Source organism: Amphiura filiformis, chromosome 16 (genome assembly GCF_039555335.1).
Source record: "Amphiura filiformis chromosome 16, Afil_fr2py, whole genome shotgun sequence".
NCBI lineage: Eukaryota > Metazoa > Echinodermata > Ophiuroidea > Amphilepidida > Amphiuridae > Amphiura > Amphiura filiformis.
Window position 1 is genome coordinate 27,582,835 of NC_092643.1, and position 27,069 is coordinate 27,609,903.

The 27,069-nt window shown below is 37.5% G+C and overlaps 2 protein-coding genes across 6 annotated transcripts in view; one reads left to right on the forward strand and one right to left on the reverse strand.

Moving 5' to 3' along the window:
- LOC140135826 (AKT-interacting protein-like) overlaps positions 1–24,541 on the reverse strand; it is a 44,013-nt gene extending 19,472 nt beyond the window's left edge. For 4 of the 5 annotated variants that reach the window (XM_072157452.1, XM_072157455.1, XM_072157453.1 and 1 more), the window contains exons 1-3: positions 24,411–24,541; positions 12,173–12,282; positions 10,461–10,547 (exon numbers count right to left, since the gene is read on the reverse strand). In XM_072157452.1, coding sequence (XP_072013553.1) covers positions 10,461–10,547; positions 12,173–12,217 — 132 coding nt within the window. In that variant the 5' untranslated portion in view covers positions 12,218–12,282; positions 24,411–24,541. The remainder of the gene's footprint in view (positions 1–10,460; positions 10,548–12,172; positions 12,283–24,410) is intronic. The other variant, XM_072157456.1, reaches the window with a different exon arrangement.
- Positions 24,542–26,547: 2,006 nt separating this feature from the next.
- Positions 26,548–27,069, forward strand: part of LOC140135828 (probable ATP-dependent RNA helicase DDX27) — a 35,275-nt gene continuing 34,753 nt past the window's right edge. Inside the window, exon 1 of the mRNA XM_072157457.1 lies at positions 26,548–26,658. Coding sequence (XP_072013558.1) covers positions 26,572–26,658 — 87 coding nt within the window. The 5' untranslated portion in view covers positions 26,548–26,571. The remainder of the gene's footprint in view (positions 26,659–27,069) is intronic.

A 27,069-nucleotide genomic window follows, 5' to 3' on the forward strand; every position in this document is an offset into this window, starting at 1 on the left:
TAGATGCATTACCGTCAGCTGAATTATTTGACACCAAAGTAAAATTTGACTCTCAACTTTACACTAAAACTAACCTGATTGCTTAAAAAACCTGCTTTATAATAATAAAAATTCCTTTAAAAGGAATAGGGCGAGCAAATTAATTGTCAAGATAAAGGTGTAGTTCCATATTGATATTGCAGTATTACTTCGATTTTCACTTGTAATCATTAGCAGAGGAGTGAAATTTTGATTGAAAGAATTAAACTAGGAAGGTTGGTGTTGAAAGTTATCTAAATGACGAAGAGACCAAGGAGAGCAATCAAATTTAGGACAACAAAATAAACACATAGGACTGTACGGTAAAACATGTACCAGCAGTCACCCCACCTTTGTAGGACTACACAACAAAAGGCCCTCCACCATAGGACTTTACGGTAAAATATTTAGAGGACTATGCCAATTAAACATTGAATCCAAAACCATTATGTAAATAAGATAATGGCCATTAAAATGGGCTCACAGACATGGGTTCATTATTATGTAAATGAGATGTTCAATGTTTGCATGCGATCTCAATAAAATTCACTTTAAAAGAGAAAGCCAGCTTCAATGCAGAAGAGGTCTTGTAATTAGTTTGGGTGGAAGGCATTTTCAGGATCACGCTTTTTAGGATCCATCATGTTTCATGACAGTCCACCAAACCATCAATGATGAGAACATGCACACAGAAAAAGCAAACCAAACATTAACTCCTATAACTTCATGTCAACTCTTTAATTCATTACTCCAAATTGTTCTGTCTTTTTGTGCTTTTCTGCCTTTTAGGCTACCCTTAGCACATTATTAATATTAAGAAATACACTGCAGTTTGTAGCTAATTGGCTAAAACTGCCACTTGCCTATACATGACATTAATTTTATATTAATCCGCAATGTATACTTACTATAGCACATTATAAAATTATAAAGACTGCTCACTCCAATCATGGAAGTAAGAATGTCTCTTATTTCCATGCTCCAATCTTAACTTTTAAACTTTTTTGAATGTGTTGGTTGTTAGTCAAATACTCCGGCGAAGCTATGAATTCTATAGTCTGCATAGTGGTTTTCTCTTCAATCATTTTGTTGAATGCCATAATAATTATTTAATAATCAACATGATCAAATAAGAAAAGGTGGATTCACTTAAGGTTAGCCGAGAGTTTTTCATGCGCTTGATTTCAGAGGGGCGTAAGTTCATAACAGAAACAGCCACGCAGAAAATGAACAAGCGTCCCGGGACGTAGGGCTACTTATATACAATAGAATATCGATCCACGGTCAAGACATGAAAAGGCTATGAAACTTGGCTTAGCTCGTGTGCCGGAGCTCGGATGCGGGGGATTTTAAGATTTTATAAATTTTAAAATTGATTTGGGGCACTTCGTCAAGCTACGCCCTGGAAAATGTGTCGATTTTGAATTTATAGCCTTGATATCTTTGATGAAATCAATGCTGCTATTCCCCTGATTTATACAATGAAATGGTAGGCAACCGGGTAGGCAACAACAACAATATCAAAAAGCAATTATTTGTAAATCGAATTTGGGATGAAAATCAACAAGACAGACTTAGCAGGCCTACACATTTCTGAATTATATAAAGTGAAAAACAATCAATCACGATTCACTGCACTCAGCGAATCAATCAAATAAAAATAAAAAGAAAGGAGCAAGAAAGAATAAAGAAATAGTGAAAAAGAGAAAGAAAGAGAGAGAAAGAAAATGAACGAAAAAGAAATGAAAAAAGAAAGGGAGAAAGAAAAGAGGAAAGAAAGGAAGTAAAATTGAGAAAAGAGAAAAAAAGAAAGAAAATTCAGCCACACGGAGACTCGAACCCACAAAAATAGTACATATTAGATTCCCAGTCCAACGCTCTATCCACTCGGCCATAGATCATCTTACGCAATTGACTGTTCTCAAAGCGGATGATATAACTATAATTGGATGCAATTACATGATGATTACAATCGCGTCCGCATTATGGCTCTTAGAATAAACACGCATGTCGGCGCTGAAATTTTGAACGAACTGATGGAGGAAAACCTCGTTTTTTTGCAAAACTAGCTTCAATTTGGAGTGAAAATCAAATGGAATAGCAATTGGCAGAATGTTGAGAAATAATGTAGGTATTCAGATGTCTAAATTAACGCCTCAGTAATCAAGATATCGATAATTTCACAAACCAGCTTTTTCTCAAGCAAATTCTCCAAAATTTTCCCCAAAAACGGGCTTTTAAAATTTAATCGGTACTGTATTTGGTTCTTCCCCATGGCAACATTATTTCTTTGATCGATTTGTAATACAATACTGAAAAAGAAGAAAACAATCGCTTCGGTGTGGATTTATACGGAGCGCACATTTGAAAAAAAACCTCATGGAACGTGTTTTTGATCTTGTGAACATGGTGGGTAAAAATGCTTTAAACGAAGGATTTTCAAATTTATTCTAATAATTTGTATATAACACACACAAAAATGTTAAGCTACATCCAATGCACCAACATTTCACTCGCTGCGATATTTGATTACTGAGAAAACTCTGTTTTAGAGAACAACTTTATACGTCTTTTATACGTTTTTTATACGTCTCTTTGTGTAACCTTAAGTCATTTTATTTATAATTGATAGACTAATACAATAATTTATTTGTTTACCTACCTATTTTTAATACATGTCAAATGGGGGTATATTGTTCAATAGGCCTACATGTATAAATTATGCCCATATCATAGATAGGCCCTGAAATTGCATCGAATTTTTCCCGTTGAAAAAACAAAACTGATGTTTTTAAATCAATTATTTCATTAATGACATTTTGAGTCATTTTTATCCATAAAATGATACAGGATATAGGATATTGTTACTTTGACTTTTACGTCCATAAAGGTTTTAATCATAGACCCTGAAATAGGGTCTATGTTTTAATCATGTAATATCAATACACTCGCATCTCATGCTGTGCTGGTCTCCAGGAGGTCTGCAAATGTATGAGCATGATTATAACCATAGATTTTATTCGTTGATATGCTGTGGAAACAATTATAGGCCTGGCATATAACTTTTAATGTCATATTTTCTTCAAACCATAACTTTTGAAATTCTCACTGTTTTCATTCGTTGAAACGGCCAAACAATGACATACTCTCGTTTTCTTACAAATCGAATATATTTTCACCGTAAAAAGTTCCGCAAAGTAATTCAAACCAATGCTAGTACCCAGTAATCTCTTTAGTAAACAAAGACGATCTCCGAATTAGATAGCCAGCTCTTATCTGGACATGTTGACATAAATTAATTGACTCAGTGAGGTTGACAAATAAATCCGGTGTGTGAATAGTTGATTCGGTGACCGACTATCAGTAGGCGCTGTAAATTAATCTGTTTACGCCTAGTGGTACCTTTTGCCCAATGTTACGTAAAAACTGGCAATCATGCTTGACAAACAAAGAAATGAAAATAATCTGTTGCAACTTTCAGATTTGCATAAAAGTAATTCTAGTTCTACAACAACATGTTTTATTATTTCTTTTAATACAAACACATTGCTGCCTAAAATGACTTTATAGCACTGATTAGATATCAAAATGAAGTAATAATTACAAATTTTCATGAACACTCCCGCCTCGCCCGAGTATATCAGCACGAATATTTTCTGCAACGCTGTGACCAATATGTATGTCAAAACCCAGCGCAAAGGGCGAGAAATGCGGAGCATTTCTCGCCCAAAAAGCAATCAAAAATCAACAGTTTAATTTTGTGATCCCTAGTTCTGAGCTGCAAAACTGACTCGAAACAGCCATGAAACAGCTGTGACTTTGGTAATAATATTGATCAAATTCGCCGGGATAAAAACTATTTCGTGCAAAACATATCTAGAGATGGGCTCACATGTACATGATAAGATGATACGGAAGGGTATCGCCATCGGTTTGCAATGGGAAGTCAATGTTTGATAATCGAGAGAACAATTGATTTGCCCAGCGCTCAGATTTTGTTCACGAGGTCGAGGAAGCTTTAGTTACTAACAGCGTTTCTGATTGGTCGATAGTACGTTGAAGGTATTTCTCTGACCAATCGAGTAAATGAATAGCAACCAGATAATGTATAAAAGCCGATGTGATTGGCTGAATATGTAAGCTTACGTAGGGGTAATGAATATTAATTCACAACAAACTATTGTGTATACTGTGATTGATAGCTGGGTTACGATGCTCAAAATAGCGATCGTGTTCAAGATTTTCGATTTAATTTTCCACAATTTTGCGGGGATTTAACCAGTACTTGTTTTCGATTTTATAATGAAGGGTAGGGTGCATCAAACGCCCCTCATGTCAACCATATTTTTTGTACCTAGTGTCAAACTGTGCCACTTAACTAGAAAATCATCCCCTCCAAATTTAAATTCAATCGGAGGTCAGGAAGGGGGTCCACCGTGAGCTCAAAGTTCGGACAGAGGCAACCAATGAAAGTCCGGCCGGCAGCTATTGTATTATATACAGTTAAATGCACACACATTAATAGCTGCCTTTAGTGAAAATTTTTAAAGTACTTCATATCTCAGCCAATACTCGATCAAATGCAAATCCATTTGAACTAAGCAAAAAGGCAGCTATTTTCAGATATATTTGAAGTCATAATAATAGCTGCCATGTGCATATTTCTCTATTTACAGCTGTTTCTGCATGGAAAATGGATCCATCATGCGCTACAAGCTTAAAGTTTATGTATGATAGGTGCCTTTAACTAAATGACAAATCAATCAGGCAGCTATTTAGTTTTCATTACTTTATACTGCACATCAATCACTGTGGCTGCCATATGAATAACAATGTAATAAATTGCTTAATATTTATCAGTCCATATGATATGCTTTCTCAGATTAGGTGTCTGCTTTCTATCTTGCTCCACCACTTGCAAGACATTTGATTATGTTCCTCACTCTGGGCAGTAGCTAGGAAATCTGTATGAGTTTAAGGACACTTTCTGCTGCATCATTTACCACATTGACGGCTCTAACATTGCTAAGCGATAGCAGTAAAGCTAAGGACTCGTGCCAATCAATTACATTCAAGCAGTCATGTATGTCCAAACTGCTGTATAGTGTCAAAATCTCTAATGCAGAATCACATTGAACAGCTTCTGCAAGGCACTGTGACAACTAAGCACCAGCTACCAAAGATATGTGAAACAATAATCTAAAGTTCCTGCTGGATAACATGCAGTATTGCTTCTGACCCGCCATGGAATGATCTTCAGTTGTACAAGCGCCTCCTGTAGTATGCCGATATCAATTTCGGTGTTGCAACAAGTGCATGCAAACCCACAAAGCCCTGAGCAGACATCTGTGGTACATGCATCTCACCGAAGAGATGGCACCGCTTGCTCTCTTCAGTGGTAAGGTACCAGTACAATAGAGACAAGCTTTAGCGAGAAGGCTACTTGAACTTAAAGCTGATGCAGCAGCACTAAAGCCATATATTAAGCTTGGCGCAGGCTTTGGAAAGTCAAAGTTCCCTGACCCTGAGAATATCACTTAGTCAACAGTCGTCCTAGCTGATTTTGCAGGCAAGGTTCACTATGAACATCCTGCAGATCAATGACAAATTCCTAGCAGACAATGTTGACACTTGGCCCGAGTCCTCAGTTTATCTGCAATCGCTTAGCAATGTTAGAGCCGTCAATGTAGCTCAATATGGTAAATGATGCAGCAGAACGTGGCGTGAAACTCAGTGCAGATTTCCTAGCTGCTGCCCACTGTGCCCAGAGTTAGGAACATTATCAAAATGTCTTGCAAGTGGTGGAGCAAGATAGAAAACGGACACCTAATCTGAGAGAGCGTAAACTGAATGATGTTACCTAATTTACCAATATCATATGGACTGATAAGCAACATAGATAAGTACATTTATTACATTGTTATTCATATGGCAGCCACAGTAATGTTCAGTATAAAGTAATGAAAACTAAATAGCTGCCTGATTGATTTGTCATTAAGTAAAAGGCACCTATCATGCAAACTTTAAGCTCTCGGCATGCGATGGACACATTTTCCATGAAAATAGAGAAACATGCACATGGCAGCTATTATTATGACTTCAAATATGTCTGAAAATAGCTGCCTTTTTGCTTAGTTCAAATAGATTTGCATTTTATTGAGTATTGTCTGAGATATGAGGTACTATAAAAAAATTCACTAAAAGCAGCTATTAATATGTATGTATAACTGATATATATAATTCAATAGCTGCCGGCCGAACTTTACTGGTTGCCTCTGTCCGAACTTTAAGCTCACGGTGGACCCCTTCCGACCTCCGATTGAATTTAAATTTGGAGGGATGATTTTCTAGTTAAATGGCACAGTTTGACACTAGGTACAAAAAATATGGTTGACATGAGGGGCGTTTGATGCACCCTAATGAAGGGGCAGGGCCGGCCGGCTAGGGCACTCACGGCAACTTCATTTAGGGGCACGGCAAGTGACTGCCGTCGGTAAAGGACATATTTTGAGGGCATTACGGCAATGGGGGTGGGTGCCGTGGGTTAATTCGAGGGCTGACAGGAAGGTGTGCGCCATCCTGCAGCTTTCCTGTGCTAGCCTTCTTTTGATAAAATCCTGGGCAGGGTGTATCACTGATGCATATAATCCATCCGTTTTATGACCGAGCTTTCCTGAGGCGCGCGCTTAGCGAGGGGAATCCTGCCTTCTTTCTGTGTGAAAACGTGGTAGGGTATTTCAATATGAGCCCTAAACTACATCCATGCCAACCATTGATAGACAACTGTTAGCACTGATGTTGGCAAGTAGCTTCCCTATTACAAAGATTAATCTATTTCCATGGCAACATATGAGCCAATAATGGTGGTTGGCTGGCTGACTGTTGACAGATCGCGGAGAGCTAACAAGTTAATATTGCACTCTGCCATGGATTATAAAGCAAATAATTAATAATAAGTCTGTGTGATTGATTTTAATGAAATGATAGTATGAATAGTTTTAAAGCCGCATTTATATTTTTTTACACATTCACAACATCACACACATATTTGATGTTTTACTCTCGGTTAAATTGTTGTGACCAGTTTCAAAGTATAATAAGCATGATAAGGCTATCTCAATTGAATAGCTTAGTCTCAAAGCCCTTCCCAAGTTGAAAACTTAAGGGGGTACTACACCCCTGGCCAATTTTGTGCCTATTTTTGCATTTTCCTCAAAAATTATAGCGCATTGGGGACAGGTAAGATATGTATATTATAGGGGCAAAGACTACAACTACTGCACTGAAAATTCAGCAACTCAAGGCAAGTAGTTATTGATTTATTGATCAAATATTGGTTTTCCCTCATTTTTGACTGCAACTCCACAACTGTTGTCTGTGCTGAAATAAAAATTTCCAATGCAGTAGTTGTAGTCCTTGCCCCTATAATATACGTATCTTACTTGTCACCAATGCGCTATAATTTTTGAGAAAAATGCAAAAATAGGCCAAATTGGACCTCACAGAGGAATTCATCAAGTCATTTCCATTCTAAAATGTATACTTTTATATTCTTTAGACTAATAATTTAGCAGTTATGAGGCCCGAAAGTTTCCATAATTCCAGGGTTCAGACCACCCTTAAAGCCATAATGTACGATCTTATAATATGAAATTGGTTAATTTTTTTTTCAAACCTGATTTTTGTGCATATTTGTAATCTTTACACATGTCCCAACTTCCACCTAGAAATGGAATCCACCAAATTTGTTGTCTTTGTAGGTCAACAGAGCAAAGTTCGACATATTATCATAATTTAAAAAATTATGATAATATGTCCTCCCTTAGAACTGCATGTTAAATGGCCAAAATAACCAGTGGGGTTTCTTTCACTTTACCTTGTTATTTCAACTTAAAATGGACAGCAACCCTTCCCGGCAGTTATTAATAATATTATTTCAACATTTTGAATAAAGAATAACAAAATTAAAATTTGACGGAAATCATACATTTTAAGGCTTTAATGTGCGTTTTTTTTACTTTCATTTTTTTTATCAAACTATGGGACAAGCTTTTTGACAAGAATGTGCCGGTGTTACGGGGTATACGAATGCATAGTTTCTTTGTGTTCAAGATGAAGAATTTTATTATGACAATTTTTACATGATGTCTGATGTGAGATTTTGTGTGGTGGATTTTGACAAAAATAGCAGCGTAAAAAAATGAAATTTACTCAATTCAGCTGGAATAACATGCAAAAAGCAGGTGATTTCACCAATGTGCAATGTGTGCATGTGGGCTTTGAGACAAATTATTATAAAATTAAGATGGCCTAAAGCAAGATAATATACTTATATATTAAATGACTATATATATTATTTTGCAGAGAGTGAGGTCTTGCCTATTTAAAACTAAATTTGATGAAGTCTATGAATTTCCCTCCTAAAACGATATTTAATACAACCTCTTGATGGCATTACAGGTGCAAACTTGACATGGCATCAACTCAAGAACTAAAAGACATAAATTTATATTTTTATTATAAATCACAGTTTAGGTAGATGTACTAATTAATTAAAACAAAATTACGAACAAATGGGTGAACTGGTCATATATATACTACATGTGTATACATGGAAACTGTCTTTGGCTGGCACCATCATAACATATTTCAATAATTTCAATAATATGAATATGATTGAACTGATTATATATCATAGGCAGTTAATAAGAATCTATAGCTGAAATGCTGTGATGTTGTACTTTTGCAATGACAGATTTTGATACAGTCATTACAATGTCAACAAGAAAGTGCAGAATCCCGACAGTGGCACCTACACAGTAGAGAAATAACATGTGAATATTATATGCACCTGAAAGATATTCAAAATAGACAGGATTTAATATTTAAAACCAAAAGTATATACTTTCTCATTTAAAAGCTAGATGCAGAAATTTAATTTCAATTTATTTTTACATCACCCACAATAAATGTACAAAAATAGGTATTGACAATATGGCAAATGTGACACACAACATCCAATGAGGGAATATAATATAAAAAAGTATAAATTGTGTTATTCTCCCATTGAATGTTGTGTCACATTTTCCCTGTTTTAAATGTTATCAATTGTTAGTGTGATACTGTTGTAATTGTATCCTTTTGAATAGCTATCCTTTGGTTCCCTTCTGGTCAGTTGGAACAGATTTTCCCTGTTTTGATAACATATGGAAAGTTATAAATGAAACAAATGCTGAATATGTTTTGCTTCAATCTAATATCTCTTTACGATGTAGTATATATATTTGTCATCACCACAATATAACACTCCCAACAGACAGACCTTCTACTAGCCTAGTAGCCTATCATTCAACCAAGCAATTTTCACCTGATACTTCGCAATGACCGACTGTAAACAGCAGAAGTGCTAAAAATAACGGCTAGCCCATGGAGACGAGTGACACTGCCGTTGATGCGCAGGGTTTTAATTGGAAATGGGAGAGGACAAATTATTGAGTTAAGTGGGAAAAGAGTGCACAGTTAAGTGATATTGTGATGGATATGATGCTTAGGTTACATTGATCAAACATTGACTAAACAGTTCATTAAAATGTGCAGAAATTTACAATATCTAATAATTTTCAAAGCATTGTGTGTTGGCAATTTGAGCTTAGTTCAACTTCTGTCACTGGTATCTGTAAATAAAAGGCTAAACACAGAAATGATTTGACAGTTGTTGCGCAGAAGTAGTGCTGTTTCAAGTGTTCCACAAAGGCTACAACATATTGTTAGTCTATTTCACATCTCCATTTATATAATACACACATCACATAAAGTAGTTACACCCTTCATTACGAGATAATAACTCAAAATCTATGCATCAAATTTTAAAACTGAAATAGCAAAAACCCAGTTTTGTTCTGCAAATGTTGATACCTCATATGTCTGAATAGCCCAAAATTTGATGATCCTTTGAATGAAAAAAAATGCTGATTCAAAAGTTGAACCTAAACTAAGGCTGGCATTTTCATTATGATTACATTACCCGGGTAGGAAATACCCTCCCCGGGTACCCGAAATTAAAAAAAAAAAATGCGGCGGGTACCCGGGTACAAAATTACCGAAAATGCCAGGCCTAACCTAAACCCACTGAAAATGTTGCCTGGTTGTCAGTGACCACCACACTGACCATGGGTCATCATGAGCAGTCATATGTACAAAATGTAATGGTACACTAATTTAAGTAGCTTTTTAGTGCACAACTCTTGAAAATGCATCTTTTTTCATTCAAGGGGTCACCATGGCTACAAATTTTGATGAGCTATCCTGACAAATGAGGTATCAAAATTGGCAGAAATTGGGCTTTTTTTTTTGCTATTTCAGTTTTTAAATTTGATGCATAGATTTTGAATTACTTTTTGTGATGTGTTTACACTGAAAACATCTAATAGTTGATATCATACATTTATGTTTGCAAAGACATCTGGCTTATCCTCAAATACCAGTTCCTCATCAGACCAATGAAAATCTGAAGAAAAATGGCTTGGTATCTGAAACAAACAGTTGGTTATCAACTAATGTATTTAATATATTGTGTTTTTTTAATTTTTTTATTATTATTATAATGCGTAAACTTTGTACGTATTAGGGAACTGAAAGACTGAAAACGCAAACGTCATGGGAGGCTCTCTCTCTCACAAGTTGCATTTACAAGGCCCTTGTTATAGCCAGTGGTGGCGGATGATTTTTTTCTTGGGGGGTGGGGTGGGGGAGGGTCACACAAGGTTCTGAACAGAAACGACACATACGGACCAACCCACACTACCGAGAACCGCGAATGCCGAGAACTGCGAAAGCCGAGAACCGCTCTAGTTATTATTATTATTATTACATCTAATATTTAGCTTGTTCTTCAATAAATATATATGCTACAATATCTAGCAAGTTGGCAGATTAATTAATTATTGAAATGCCAATTTAGAAAGGTAATTGGAAATATATTGAATACAACTATATAAAATTTAGTGTTCAATATCATTTCATATTATATGCTAGTGTATCATATATGCCAGTGTATGAAGATTTGAAGCAGCAATAAGGCACAATTTAGTTTATAAAATTTCCAAACATTTGGACATTGTTTTGTATATATCTTCACAGGCTTAAAATGCATGGTTTTCAGCAATCCCGTATCTCACCAGACGCTGATAATAAGAATTTGAGTTTTTGTGTCCAGCTCTCCTAGCTCTATTTTTGTATTGATTTGATGATTGATGTTGCATTATAAAGTATTTCATTTTTCCCTGTGTATGTAATTTTCATGCAATATTCAGTAAGATGAACAAAGTTTGAGACATGATGTGCATTGCTTAAGGGGGTACTACACCCCTGCCCAATTTTGTGCCTATTTTTGCATTTTTCTCAAAAATTATAGAGCATTGGTGACAAGTAAGATATGTATATTATAGGGGCAAGGACTACAACTGCTACACTAGAAATTTTATTTCAGCACAGACAAGTTGTGGAGTTACAGTCAAATATGAGGGAAACCAATATTTGATCAATAAACCAATAACTACTTGCCTTGAGTTGCTGAATTTTCAGTGCAGTAGTTGTAATCCTTGCCCCTATAATATACATATATCTTACTTGTCACCAATGCGCCATAATTTTTGAGAAAAACACAAAAATAAGCAAAAAATTGGCTAGGGGTGTAGTACCCCCTTAAATTGTTTATTGGTATATTCTTACCATTCAAATTGCAAACTGTGAGATAATAGGGCTATAACAATTAACATTTTGCCCTATTTCAAATCTTAGGTGGATTTTATAAATGTGATGAAAAATTTATATACCAAGTTCATTGAAATGATAATATGTGACACAATCTGGTCTATGGGGCCAAAGGCAGCAAATTTGAAACTGAGATAAAGGTAAAAATATGGAGTAAAAAAACAATAAAATTTGTAAGAAAATAGGCATCAAAAAACTTCATAACTTTAGAAACAAGTATGCTAGACCTTTGGTGTTTTCAGTAAATGATAGCCTATTATATGTATAATGTAATAATTACAGAACAATTGTCAAAAATGCCTCCTTTGGCCCCCATGGACCAGATCATGTCACATATTGGCTCTTGTCATAAAAGTGGTAAATGTAAAGATTGCCGACTCACCTTATCCTTGCCCACTTCTGAAGTCATATTAGTAAGCCTCGTCATGTGCGATGTGAGCTATTGGTATAACAATATAGGAGAGCTAAACAAATGTTTGAAGTAACCATCATCTGAAAAATATAACGGGAAAAATATCTTATTATAAATACGTATCATGACAAACCATGATGACATACCTCAGTCTATTCTTGTTCTTCATATACACAAGCTTAAACAGTGTGCTTACATTTGATAGGATCAGTGGGACTGAAGATGAGGCTAATTATTAAAGATTCTCTTTGTATATAGTTTTCTGTCTCACCAGATATAATAGTACCAATACATCAGTTACCGTAACTGTAAGACTAAATTATGTATACCATCTACCAATATCTACATGTATCCTTAGTCATTAGCAAAATTGAACAAACTTGTTCTAAATACCTACATGTAGGTTGGTAAACGAGATGCCAGGAAAAGCTTTCAACTCTGTAGGCAAACATTTTGAGCTACATTGTAATTAGGGGATTTCCCAAGCTGTATTGCAGAATCCAAGCAAAAAGCATACCCATGCATATTCTGCTTGGAGTTATAAGTAACAGCATGAGGCAATATAAAATGAATAAATCACATCAATACACACACACTGTAAATCAATGCAAAAAAAGCAGCAGTCTAGAGAGGAAGCCCGGAGAGGAAGAAATTGGCTTAGATCTTGGCGCATCATATAACCACAGATATATAACACACAGCTCCTCATTTACATACATATTTATCATGCCTTGGGTTACAAATGCCAGTTGCATACAAATCCTAGCATAGCTTTCTACATCAAATGGTTATGACAGGATTCTTATCTGTGTTGTACACAGCAAACACCAACTGTTTTTCGTTTCAATTTGTATGTACGTGTGCATGCATATATAGATTTGCACATATTTGCTATTGATCTGATCTATATCTCAGGGATCAATGTACCACAGTACATCTGCAAGTTTCTATCCTGTTAGGCACAACTGGAGCTGTACAAAATGTTCATGATCAGTTTTGATCGAGTCATTAATTTTTGTCTTGTCTGGTGGCAATGTACAAGCATACCAGTAGATCTCAGACCTTACAAAAACTATGTCCTAATTTTAGAATTTTAATAAATGTCATTTTCAAAATTATTTTTGTCTAGCCTCTAACTCTGCCAATTTTCCCTAATACTAGTACTACGGTACTGTCTCTATCTGGTTCATAAGTTGACTGGACAGAGCTGAGTCAGTGTCAACAATGTAATGACAGTTTATTATATAGCTAATGGAATATGACTTTATCAATTATAGCAACATTAAAGCACCTTCTACAAGCCTGCAAGATCCATAGTCCAAGGATACACTATAGAACATCTATATGTCTGTTTAACGTAAGAGTACTAAAATTAAAGAACTTTAAATTGTGGATTTAAAAACAAATGAATCCGGTATAAACTGGCAAAGCACAAAAAAATTGATCACAAAAATATTTCCTCTTATCCAGTTAGTAGTACATAGCCTACAGATATGATTGCATGAAGTCAGTCAAAACACAGGAACAGTTGGCCAATTAAAAAGTCACCCTACTTTGATCTCAATGAACGACTTCCCCCCTAGTAGTATCTGCATGCACTTTTCAACTCTTCATGTCACAGACACTTCAGGCTAGGAGCCCACATTGCTTCCGTTTAAACTCATTCCAGTCTAAACTTGTAAAAATAGAGAGCTCTAGTTAAATAGGATGATGAAAAAAAAATCAGTTTTGCAGCAGAAATTTTCATAATTGTTTTTTTTATTTCCATACCCAAACAAAGCATTCACAAATTGAAATGTTTGATTCATAAATTACTATTCTGCATTTAAAAAAAAATCAACTGGCAATTTAGTGGCAAAATCACAGACTCAATATGTATTATTTAGGCCTACATGTTGTCTGAATATGAAAATTCAATCACACAAATATTATCTGTTCATAGTCGGGTTTTAAAAGGAAACGGTGGTCTGCATGAAATGCAAGATGCATGATAGAATCACTGATCATTTATGAAATGCTGGATTCAAGTGTTCTGTATAATATAACTTACTCGGGCTAACTCGGCAAAATGTGAATACATAATTTTACAAAATTTGAAAAATATATTCTGGTATCAAAATCAGTCTAAAAAAATACAAAATTACATTTTTTTTTAAATATTTCGCCGATTTGGAGAGTCCCCCGACCTAGAGGGAAGTTCTGCAATCATTTGTGTGATTTTGAAAAATTAAGAAAAAAGTTACCCAAAAATTACAAGTATCGAAATGGGACCGATTTATAACTTGTGTTCTGGGACTGAATTATTTTCAGGTTACGTTTACAAACCTTACAATGAATACTGATACTCCATTGTACTTGGCAGGATCCATCAGATTGGATGTAATTTCAGTTGGGAACGAGTGCTCAATCAGGGGATTGGGCAAGCAGCTCTGGCAAGTCGCTGAATTTGGCGATGTTGAGCCGGGATGGCTGAGCCCCAAAATAGACTTAATTTTTGTTCATATGATCAAATAAGGTACATCTCACTTTGTAATTTCTGTAATCAGTATTCTTAGTCAGTGGGAGTGGTCGCATGATTTCGGCCGGGGGCACTTCAACTTTGGAGGTGACGCGTATGTAGGGCTGTTAAGACCCCCTTTTCACCATCACTGTCACCCAAAGACCCCAAATTTTTTACTGAACACATGCTCTGTCACCCGAAGACCCCTATTTTTCTATTTGATCTGTCACCCAAAGACCCTTACAAGTTCAATTTAAACAGCAACTTTCATTTTTCACTGATTTTGATACTTATTTTGAAAAAACAATGAAATTTGAAGCCATTTAGAACTAGAAATTCGATTTTCGAGGGTTTTTTTTGGCTCTGTTTCGGCTCTCAGCCAAAGATTCCATTAAAAAAAAGGTCATGTTCTCACCCAATGACCCCATATTTTGCCCTACACCTATATTCATTTCATATTGAAGTGCCCCCGGGATTTCGGTGCCATCTATCAGGCCGTGAGACGACCCCACGTCATCATGCGTCTTGATAATGCGTAACACATGTGTAGAGGTGCGCGTATGTATCGCGCATTATGCGTCTACTAGTGCGGAATACGCGAACGCGCTAGCAGTACGCGCAACAGAATACGTGAAGTTGTAAACAAGGTTCGTTCATTTTATGACGGTAACTTAGTTTTTGCTTTAAAAATTGTTTACAGTTATTAAAATAATATTTAACTGACTAAGAATGAGAATAAACGATAGGAATTTTTATTTCGCCTATCCTCTACCGTGTGATAGACGACAGGCAGGTCCAATATTTTGAGTAGTGGATGCCGGCGCATCCACTACGATAAAAAATTCCTATCGTTTATTCTCTAAGTAATTTAAGTTTAAAGTGTAAAAATTAAGATAAACTAGAATTTCGCTGTTCTAGACCTGCGCGGTTCTCGTCGCAAGCATCGGCCGCAATGCCTCTACCTTGACGCCCATTATTTTAAGTGGTGCAATTTGACTTGACCCCAAAATGACCTTCACATTATTTGCTTCACTAAGGTGGCTGTTCCCACCAAATTTCATGAACCTGCAGCAGTCTATGGTGATTTGACCCCAGATGACCCCGAATGACCCCAAATTGACCTTGTTTCAGTGGTCGTCCCCACAAAATTTCATGATCCTGCGACAATCTATGGCAATTTGACCTTGGATAACCTTGGATGACCCCAAAATGACCTTGACATTTTTTTCTTCCTACAGTAGTCATTCCCACTAAATTTCATGAACCTGCAACAATATATGGCGATTTGACCCCGGATGACCCCAAATGACCTCACAATTATGCAAATTTTGTGCTGAAAAGCAAATCAGGTCAAGAACCTCTGGCTGTGCTACTCTCCGCCAAGTTTCATCACTGTAACTTGTACAGATAATCTGTGCACAAGGTTATTTTGCTTGATATGCATAAATTATGCAAATTAGGTACTTAATTCAGGGACTATCTTTTGGAATTTGCAGGAGAGCATTAAATATCTCTACTGGAGTCTTCAAGGAGAGCTGTTTTGACAATTTACATTAGAATGTAAGGAGAGAATGGTCAACTAAGGAGAGCTAAATATCACTCTCCTATATCAGATTTAAGGAGGGCAGTAGAGAGCGATTGGCAAAAAGGAACATGTTTAAAACGAATGCTAAAAAGCTAAAAGAAACAGATCAATGGAGCAACATATATGTAACCCCTGACTTCTCACCCAAAGAACGTCAACATAACAAGAGTTTGAGAGAAGATTTACAGAGAAGAACTGAAGTAGGTGAAGAGGGATTAGTGATACGGAGAGGGAAGATTATTCAGATACAGAAAGATGAGACGTTTCAACCATCCAATTCTCAATCCTTTCGTTAAAAAAGATAAAGGAAGTAGCTGCAGGGACCCGCACAACAAACATGATTTGCACACCGCACCGTATGTTGAAAGCACCACTTGTTACACCCCTGGAGCTACAAAATTGCACCGTATTCATGTTGATATAGCCACTGAAAGGAAAAAGAATTCCAATAACAGTGAAACTCAGAAGTATAAACTGAATGAAAGTAGCAGTAAGTTTACCCAAGTGGACTCTTGTAACATATTAATAGTGCCAGGAGCACAGAAAAAGCTGCGAAAATTTCGCCAGTAATCAGATGTAGCACAGAAAAGGAGATTGATGATGTAAATAGATACTCCACAAGTAAGTTAAGTGAGAGGCATGTAAGTAAATACATAAGTAAGTTAAGTGAGAAGCAGAAAAAGAGGGATGAAGATTCTGCAAGCAGTAGTGATGAGTCTAAAAGTAACATTTCGAGCAAAGACGAGAAGATAGATGGAGGAGTGAGGATGAAGAAGACTGACTACCGTTACTCCATGAGTAAGATTTGTAAGTTACATGTAAGTGGGAACTCAAACAATGATGTTATATTACATGTAAGTGATGAGGTAACTAGTATATCCTCGGTGAGTTCTGAAGATACTTCAAGTAGTAGAGTAATGATTGCATGTACCACTTCAAATAAATTTGAGGTATTGCCAGATGAGGTAGACGAGAGGATAGAAAATGAAATGGAACCAGAGTTCTCTGGCCACACAAGCAAGATAAACTTGTGAGACAAGTAAGTTGAGCAGAACAAATGAGAAGGGATCCAAGATGAAGAGGGATGAGGATAGAAAATCCTCGGTGAGGGAGGAAGACTATTTGAGAAGTAGGGACAGGACCGGGGGACAGGAATAGAAATACCGCTTCTGGTGAAGATAAGAAGAGGGAGGAGGAAGCGAAGCCGCAGATGATTAAATCCTCCATAAGTAAGTCAAGTAAGTTCAGTAAGACAATTGAGACTGAGAAAGAAAACGGTGAGAAGAGGGAAATAGATTCATTGAGCGGTAGACATAGATTTGACAATTCTAATACAGTTGAGGAGACAGAGAAGGGAGTGAAATTGAAGATGAAATCATTCCAAGTACCACTGTAAATACAGCCGGGATGAACGATGAGGAAGTGAAGTTGAGGAAGAAGTTGTTAAGCTCAAGTAAGTTTAGTAAGTTAAGTGAGAAGGAAACCAGTGAGAAGATGGTAAAGGATGGTAGTACCCATACTACAGCAGGGGTGACCTACGAGGAAGTGAAGCTGAAAAAGAAGACATCAAAGTAAGACTAACAAGACAAGAGAGGAGAAATACAGTGAGAGGAGGGAAGATAATAGAAAAACCTCAGTCAGAGGAAAACTCACCAAGCTTTGGAGAGAAGCACAGAAGTACTACTTTGAATAAATCTGAGGTGATAAATGAGGAAGTAAAACTGAAGGAGACAAATAATGAGAGACAGAGGAAGATTAATGACTTTACAAAGCAGAGGACAAAGAGTACCGGTACCTCGAACGCTAATGACAATAAGAAGACAGAAACCAGTGTCAATTGCGAGCAAAAAAATGCAGCCAATTCCCCGCATGCACATGTACGTACGCCGTATGGCCAGCAGATGAATATGAACAATTGTAGTTCTTACTTCCAGGTTACACACATGCGTGTCAGATTGGAGAGAGCTACGGGCCGTGTGCAAAACTCAACACTTCCGGGTTACACACATGCGTGTCAGATTGGAGAGAGCTACGGACCGTGTGCAAAACTCAATACTGACTTGAACGTAAACACAATATTAAAATGGGGCGATCAAATGATTTGACGAACTCAGATATCAGGGGGAAAAGGTAAATTGAACTTAGAATAATCATGGTCAAATTAAGTATTGTAAATGAGCAGGGGAGTGTATTTTTGTGCTCAGAGCATACATAATTATGGTAATACTTTGCGTACAAGTACCCTTTCAACATACTGTACAGGTGAAATTTACTCATGGCGATGGCAGCCATTGTTTACAATTGGGGAATTGGTAATCGGTGATCGAATCGGCAGATCAAAGAGGGAATTGATCGGCCAAGCGGCCGATTCAGATAGGGACCTGATCGGTCAGACACTAGCATTTATAATTTACTTATTTTACTTAATTTACCATTTTTTACCGGTAATTTACCGCCATTTTTAATTTACCGGCACAGAAAATGTGACTCTCGTGCTAGTCTCCTACACAATCAGTTAATTATGTGGTCCTGACACTTGTTGTTCATACAGTCTGGCCCGAGACTAGGCAAATGTGACTCTTACACTGTCTTCACATAGGCATGGACGCAATGTTCAACAAATTTCATCAACCCGTTGCGTCCAGTTGGACGCAAGTTGATTCAGCCCAAAAATTAGTGATTATATAAAAAGCTTACCAATTACTTCATCATTATAAAAATCACGAAAATTACGTTGACTGATCACTCCTAATAAAGCTTAATTAATATTCATAACCAATGGACCATTCAGTAAACGAGTTATTGACCTTTAACCACTCTGATTTTGCAACATTTCTAATCCGGGTCACCAGTCAATGAATGAAAATTCTTACGGAAGTTACGGCAGCGAGATGTGATAAGCTTTTGCTCAAACACTTGAGCAAAAATACAACTTTCTAAACTATCGTACATTGTCAGCAAGTTTGCAATCACGTAATTTGTTATTGACAATAAGGCCCCCCCAAAAAATTATTTGTTTGTCCATGTCCAACCGACCGTGTACCCTGGTCCGGACTGTCTTTTTTTTTAGTGATAAGCTTTTGCTCAAACACTTGAGCAAAAATACAACTTTCTAAACTATCGTACATTGTCAGCAAGTTTGCAATCACGTAATTTGTTATTGACAATAAGGCCCCCCCAAAAAAATTATTTGTTTGTCCATGTCCGACCGACCGTGTACCCTGGTCCGGACTGTGTCTTTTTTTTTTTTTTTGCATCGATGGGACATCGTATAAAACAGTGGTTAGAATACAAATTTAAAGAAAGAAAATGTAAAGAAAATGAACAGTATAACATGCCGAACCATCTCAAGAGTTAAACCAGTGAAGTGCTGTGTGTTTTGACTTATTTACCAGTCTTCAAATTGTCAGTTTCAAGTGCAATATCTGTTTTAAAAAAATCCGACCTACTGTTTCATAAGCCTCTATGGACAAACAAACAATTTTTTTTTTTTTTTGCCTAATATTTACGTATTCAGATCTTTAAAATCTCATCAGGAATCTGTCAAATATTTGCATTAAACTGCTATGTAATGCGATGCAATACCGGCAGGGCCGTCGCTAGAGGGGGGTATGGGGTGTGTGACACCCCCCAATACACAATTTTGTCGGCAAAATTTGACTGCTGTCGGCAAAACCATGTGACTGTCTATACTGGGTCCCATATTATTCATTCTCTATGTAAACGATATTATATCAGATGTATTAGACTTTATATTATTCGCAGATTACACTACTATTCTGTACTCACATAAAGATAGGCCTATATTGAAAGTAAATATCAATTAATTAATAATGAATTGAAAGAAATTAGTAATTGGTTCAAGTCGAACAAACTATCGGTAAATGCAAGTAAAACAAATTACATGGTTTTGGGTACACCACATATGACATCAAAAATAAACTCAACTGTGTGTGATGTATCTCCTGAGATCAGGGTTCCCGCTAGGGTTTTAAAAATGTGCGTCCGTAATGACGCAAGTTTGCTGACGAGGTTGCAAAAACTTGCGTCCAGACAGATTTTTAAAGGCGTCCATCTGAAATTCACGATTATGACGATACACACATACCCGGTCTACACCTCATCAAATGTTGATTGTTAAAAAAAATAAAAGTGCATTTTCGCTGTGACATTCCATCTCCATTCGCTATGGTAATTTTTCTCATTTCTGTGTCAGTTTTGGTTCGAAAGGTGGTCAAAAACAGGTGCAAAAACATGAGCAAAGTCTGTCAATCTGGAACAAATTTTAGTTCGTAATTTTACTTCCGCATTTCTTTTTTTAAATTAACGTGCTGTTGATGCTACAAAGCTAAAACTAGTGCGCTGCCACAAATAATACGAAAAAGGGTCATCATTTGAATTTTGTCTTTAAAAATTGCTTTTATTCAACGTAAGGCCAATTACAATTGATTCTTAGTTTCCTGTTTCCCGCCCGCGTCCAAAGTAGAGAATTGCAAAATATTTAATTATTTGGATTTTCTCTTTAAAAATAACTTTTAATGACTACCATTTGCTACTTTCTGACTTTGATCATATCAATCATCTATAATGATGAATAAATATAGAACCTAATTGTAGGCCTACCATTACTTATGTATAAAATCAAACATAGTAGTAAAATAATTAAATGCATGCTCCTTGTCAAAATGGCTTGATGTAGGTTGCGACCACTTATTTTTTAAAATAAAGAAAATAAAAGATAATTAATAATTAAAAGTCGCCTCATCCCTGGTTTTCAACCATGAAACAGGAAACTAAGAATTAATTGTGAAGGGCCTAACAATAATACTAATAAAGGAAACCAAGATTATTTATGAGAAAATAAACTTAAAATATTAAAAATTGAATATTGTCAGGTTGTGATAAATAATTAAATAAACATTAACTGCACGTTTATAGCGGCACGTGTTCAGCTTGTAAACAAATCAATCGGGACTTCCCCAGGCCAGAATCATATTGGTCTAGCGACGCCCCTGAATACCGGTAATCGGGGGCTTTGTAAAATTGTATTCCCTGTTGCCCAACACATTAACATACATGTATGGACGCACACAAATTTTGTGGGACGCACATTTCCCGACCAGGTTTTACAGTTGTGCGTCCGATCGGACGCAGAGTTTTTGAAGGCTAGCGGGAGCCTTGCACATTGGTACAGGCCGTTTGCACATTAATTGTACGAAGTGTCTCATCTCATTATATAACATCTTTGGTTAGCCATGAATCCCATGCCATGATGTCAAACTGAGGACTCATCGACATTTCATTTCGAGTCATCAACATTACAACATTTAATGATCATTATTGGAATCCTGCTTAAACTTCACAGTTCACACTCCCATGAAAGCCTCCAAGGTTGGTGCAGAATACTACTATTTCAGTCCTACATTATAAAATGTATGTCAACACTATATTCATTTTTCAAGAAACATACCCAACATTGACAAACAACATTACCACCAAATGCCAGATGTTAACATTACTGTAGAGGGGGGTGGAAAAATTACTGACCGAACTTGACCCCGGAAAAGCGACAGGACCAGACGGCGTGCCGGCACGCATCCTGAAGATGGGAGCTAAAGAACTCGCTCCAGCCTTGACTACCATCTTCAGGCTTTCTCTTGAATCAGGCAATCTGTCGAATGATTGGAGATGCATAAACATTATCTCCAATCTTCAAGAAGGAGACCGCACCAAGCCTTCCAACTATAGACCAGTTTCACTCACGTCTATATGCTGCAAGGTGATGGAGCATGTACTTCATTTGAATATCATGCTCCATCTAAACAAATTTGATATACTGACTGACAAACAGCATGGCTTTCGCCGCAATCGTTCGTGCGAGTCTCAATTAATTCTTACGACCCATGACCTTACGAAGACCCTTGACAAGAAAGGACAGACCGACGGTGTGATTATGGACTTCAGCAAGGCTTTTGATGTGGTGCCACACAAACGGCTTATGCTGAAGCTTGACCATTACGGCATACGAGGACCGACCTACAACTGGATATCCAACTTCCTAATGCTCCGAGAGCAAAGGGTAGTTATCGGAGGTGAATGTTCGGACTGGGTCAGTGTCAAATCTGGCGTTCCGCAAGGCACTGTACTCGGTCCACTCTTATTTTTGATGTATATCAATGACCTTCCTGACGATATAACCTCCACTGTACGATTATTCGCAGACGATTGCGTAATCTACAGAACCATTTCTGGTGACCGTGACGCCGACCTTCTACAGACTGACCTTGACCGACTCACAGTGTGGGAGCATACTTGGCAAATGAAATTTAATCAAGAAAAGTGTTTTATTATGAAAGTTACAAACTCACGCAACCCCAAAACACATACATACTCATTATAACACTACCCTGCAGGAGACGAACTCACACACATACCTCGGGGTAGAATTGTCAAATGACCTTAAATGGAATAAACACATAGACCATATGACTGCAAAAGGAAACCGATCATTGGGGTTCATTAAGAGAAATTTATGTTCATGCACACAAGATATCAAAGATCTGGCATACCGCTTCGCTAGTTTAGGCCATCACTTGAATATTGCTCAGCGGTCTGGGACCCGTATACTACAGAACTCATACATCAGGTGGAGGCAGTTCAAAGGAGAGCGGCCCGCTTTGTAAAAAATGACTACGACAGATACAGCAGTGTTACCACCATGATCCAACAACTCCAGTGGGGAACACTAGCCAGAAGGAGAAACATCACCTGTCTAGCCATATTCCAGAAATCGATACAGGGTTACCTTTCCATACCAGTCTGCGAACGCTACTGCGCCTGCACAGCGCTCCACCAGGAGATCTCATTCACAATCATTCATCGAACTTCAACCATCAAAAGATTGCTTCAAGTATTCATTTATTCCAAGAACCGTCATAGATAGGGACAGGCACATCTGAGTGAGGGCGCTATTTATTTTACTTGATAATAAAGCCCTATGTAAATCTGTGCCATTTTGTGCCACTGAAAACACCATTTTTGGAGAAAATGATGAATAAAACCAAAATTAATCTGTTTCAGATGCTCTAGTTTGCATTGACAACAGATTCAATGCTTTATGAAGCAGAATGCAACAATGACTTCACTTTTGAATATTTTTATCTGTGAGATATGCCTTGGTGAAAATCACTGTTTTGGTCAAAAAAGGGGTCAAAAAGGGGCATTTTTGGGAAAAAATTCTATTTTGACCCAAAATTCATCTTCTGACAAAAGGGAAACATGGTTTGACAAAAACTTTCATCCTTTTCACATAACAATTCCAGTTTACTTATTTGCTGGGAGAAAGCACTTTTTTGTTATCGCTTGGGAAAAATCATTGTTTTTGCCTAAAATGGGCCCAAAATGGCCGAAAAATGGCAAAATTTGACCAAAATTAGCACAAAAATCACTTTTTTACCACCTTAAAATTTGAATTTTCATACAAAATTTCACAGATGTGTTGAAAATGATAACATACATAATATTCAACAAAAATTAGATTAAATTACAGAGAAAACAAAAAATTGACAGGGGGGCACAAAAATTATCAAGTCCCCCCCATGCACACTCCTATGGTAAGTCTTATCAGAGAAAATGGCCCAATGTTCCGACAGTAATTTCAGTCATAACTTCACTTAGCAATACAGTAGAAGATTGGTTTTGGTGTCAAATTGTTTCTGAGAAGTTCTCTCTTCCAATAAACAACAATTCATGTTAATAGAATTAATTTGAAATTTTTATGCCTGTCCCTATCATAGACTGGAACAATCTACCACAAGAAATAATCAATATCCAAGAACCCAAAGCATTTAAGAACCAGCTCAAAGATCACTTCACCACTTAAGGAAGAACAAGCGCACACCATACCCGATTCGTCTTTCCCCACTAGGGGTGTTGAGTCGTATTCAACTAGAACTAGAACTAGAACTACATGTAGTGAGTAAGCTTATGCAACGCCCCTTGCCCCTTGAGTTGGGTTGCAAAATTCTGCGGGTTCTGAAAAGCAGTCGCAACATATTTATCCAAAAACATAATTAAATATCATCATTTTCACTTTTTTCACAGACAAATCAGTAACACCGTACCTTTTACATGATGCAGAGAAAATGCAAAGCTACCTCAGTGATCCTCTTCCATTACTTATGAAGAAAAACATGCACTTCCGATCACGACTAATTCAGTAAACAACGAAGACGGAAAACTGCGAAACAACAAATGCCGGAGCGCGTCGCCTGATTGAATTGCACATGCGCATTGATGCAATATTGGACATTTAAAAAGGGGTGCCACTCTTATAATAGTTTGGGTACTGGGGCCCGCCGGGCAAGTTTTTGGCACTGAAGGGAGGGGGGGGGGAGCAGGGCAGCGATTTTTTTGGCACGAGGGACAAGCAATTTGGGCAAACCATTTTGAGAATTCACCACCCCAGGGGGACGCATAATTATTGCACCATCCTTTTATAATAGGGGGAGGGCAAAGATTTTTTGGCAGGCCAAAAATATTTTGGCAGTGGCGGTGATTTCCCAGAGGGAGGGCAAGCGATTTTTGGCACCGATATTTTGGGCACCGTTTCGTTCAAATATGCTTACTTCACATGACTAGACAATTTCAGGGTTAAATAGGGGTTATATGCAAGGGGGGGGCAAAGTTTTGGCATGTCGAAAGGGGGGAGATTTTTTTGGTAGGGGGGGGGGGCCTACTGTTGATAGGAGGGGCACATTATTTTGGCATTTTTGCCTTGGGGCAACTTTTTATGCCTCTAGAGTGTACATTGGGGCAAGCAATTTTTGGAATTTGGTAGACCAATATGGAGACCAGTCATTTACCACCCACACCCACATCTTATTGATTTCAAGAGGGGTGGGAAAACAAGTTTTCAACTCAGTCTATAGGGGGAACTTAGTGGTGCAGGGGTGGGGGGCTAATCTCTCTAAACTTGACGGAACTAACACTATTAAACTGAAATTTTTTCCCAGACCCGGCGGCCTAGGTGTAGATCCCAGGGGACAGTGGTGTAGCTGGGTCATCACACGGGGGGCACCAACCATGATTGGAGGCACCGGGTCTGATTAAAGGCACAAGCCATTTTGGCAATTTTCCTATGGGTTTTCTAAATTTTGCAATCGATTGCGGGGAGGGGGCCACTCATGCGGGATAGGATAAATCCCCCAATATTTTGCCAGGGGCTGGTCCATACAATCATCCCCCACCCCAATGCTCACAGCTGTATGTGGGTTTCCAAATTAACCTCATATTTGGCCATTTTAGGGCCAAAAGTGCAAATTTTTGTGCGCTTTGCGCAAATTTATTCCACCTTTGCATCATATTTCAATAGCTTAGCTTCAAATGGCAAAATTTTTGCGCGCTTCACGTGCATTTGTACCAAATTTATGTGTTGCTAGAAGGTACTGGATTCACTACTTCAAGAATTTTTTTCCAACTCTATCTCCCCCATGCATCGCATATGTCAAAAAAATCAACACCCAGTTCGGAACCGGGATCCAGGTGGGGGACTTCAATCCAGGTAGGTGGCCCATACCCAGGCCCATGTTGGTCATCGTTGTCATTCAACAAATCCCTACAAAGGTCCCAAATTTCTTTTAACAGTGCTCTTGAGTCTTTTCTCCCAAAGATCACTTTACCCCCCCTAATAAATGGGCTGGCATTTTCTTCGGATGGGGGTCCCAAATATGTCGGTGACCGAGTCAATTTTTACCCCCCTATTGCGGGCAAACATTTTTGCCACCCCACCCCACCATCTTGGGTCGAAAATTTTTATGACCCCCCCCCTTCCACATACACAGACTCAAGACAAATTATCCATTGCTGGGAAGTAAAAAAAAAAGTGCACAGAGCGCGTTAATTTTTTTATCGTAAGTGTAAAGAAGGTGTGCGGAGAGTGTAAAAATTGTGCATTATATAGCTATAGATTGTACGCATATTTTGATTGTGAAGTTAATGATGCGCGCGCATTGCGCAAACATTTTGAGTCACCAGCCCTTAATAATTCTATAACCTCCCCTATTTTGGGTGGTTAAACAAATTAAACCCCCCCCCCTTAAAAATTCTATGACCCTCCCCCAAGTATATTTGGGACCACCCCCCCCCCTTCCGAAGAAAATGCCTGCCCCTGCTATCGACTGATTTGATCGTTTCATTCTATGGCAAATTTCTTGTTGGAGTGTGACCCCCGTCCAAAATCTTACAGTGCGCCATCATGCGTCCTGGATTGGATAGTATTTCAAGATGGCGCTGCCCACAGGATTCATCGGAACGATCGAAGAAGACGAAGAAATTGATGTAGAATCTGAAGACACAAGCAGCGATGAAGAAGTAAATTAGATTTTCAAATATCTGTATCTGGGTACTTTTAGGATATGTGGTCAAGAGTTCAAATCATCGACAGAAAAGTCTATGATTTGTTCCCTAAAGTTGAGTCTAAACATTAACACGTGTGACATGCGTGCATGTGAATTGTGAACTGCTGTGTATTCACATTTCATGAAAGCTTTTACGTATGCATGCATGCATGTGCATGATCATGATGATGGATATGTGTGCATAAGTCAAGTGCTAGACACAGTTCTCATCTACATCTACATTTAGGCCAAGGAAAAAAATTGTTGCCCTTTCAACTCCAAAACTGTTCGATTCGGTAGGTCTGTAATTTATTTATTTTTTTATTATTTTTTTTCTAAATTCTGGCCCATAATTTGATGCATGTAAAACAGGGCTGTCAACTTT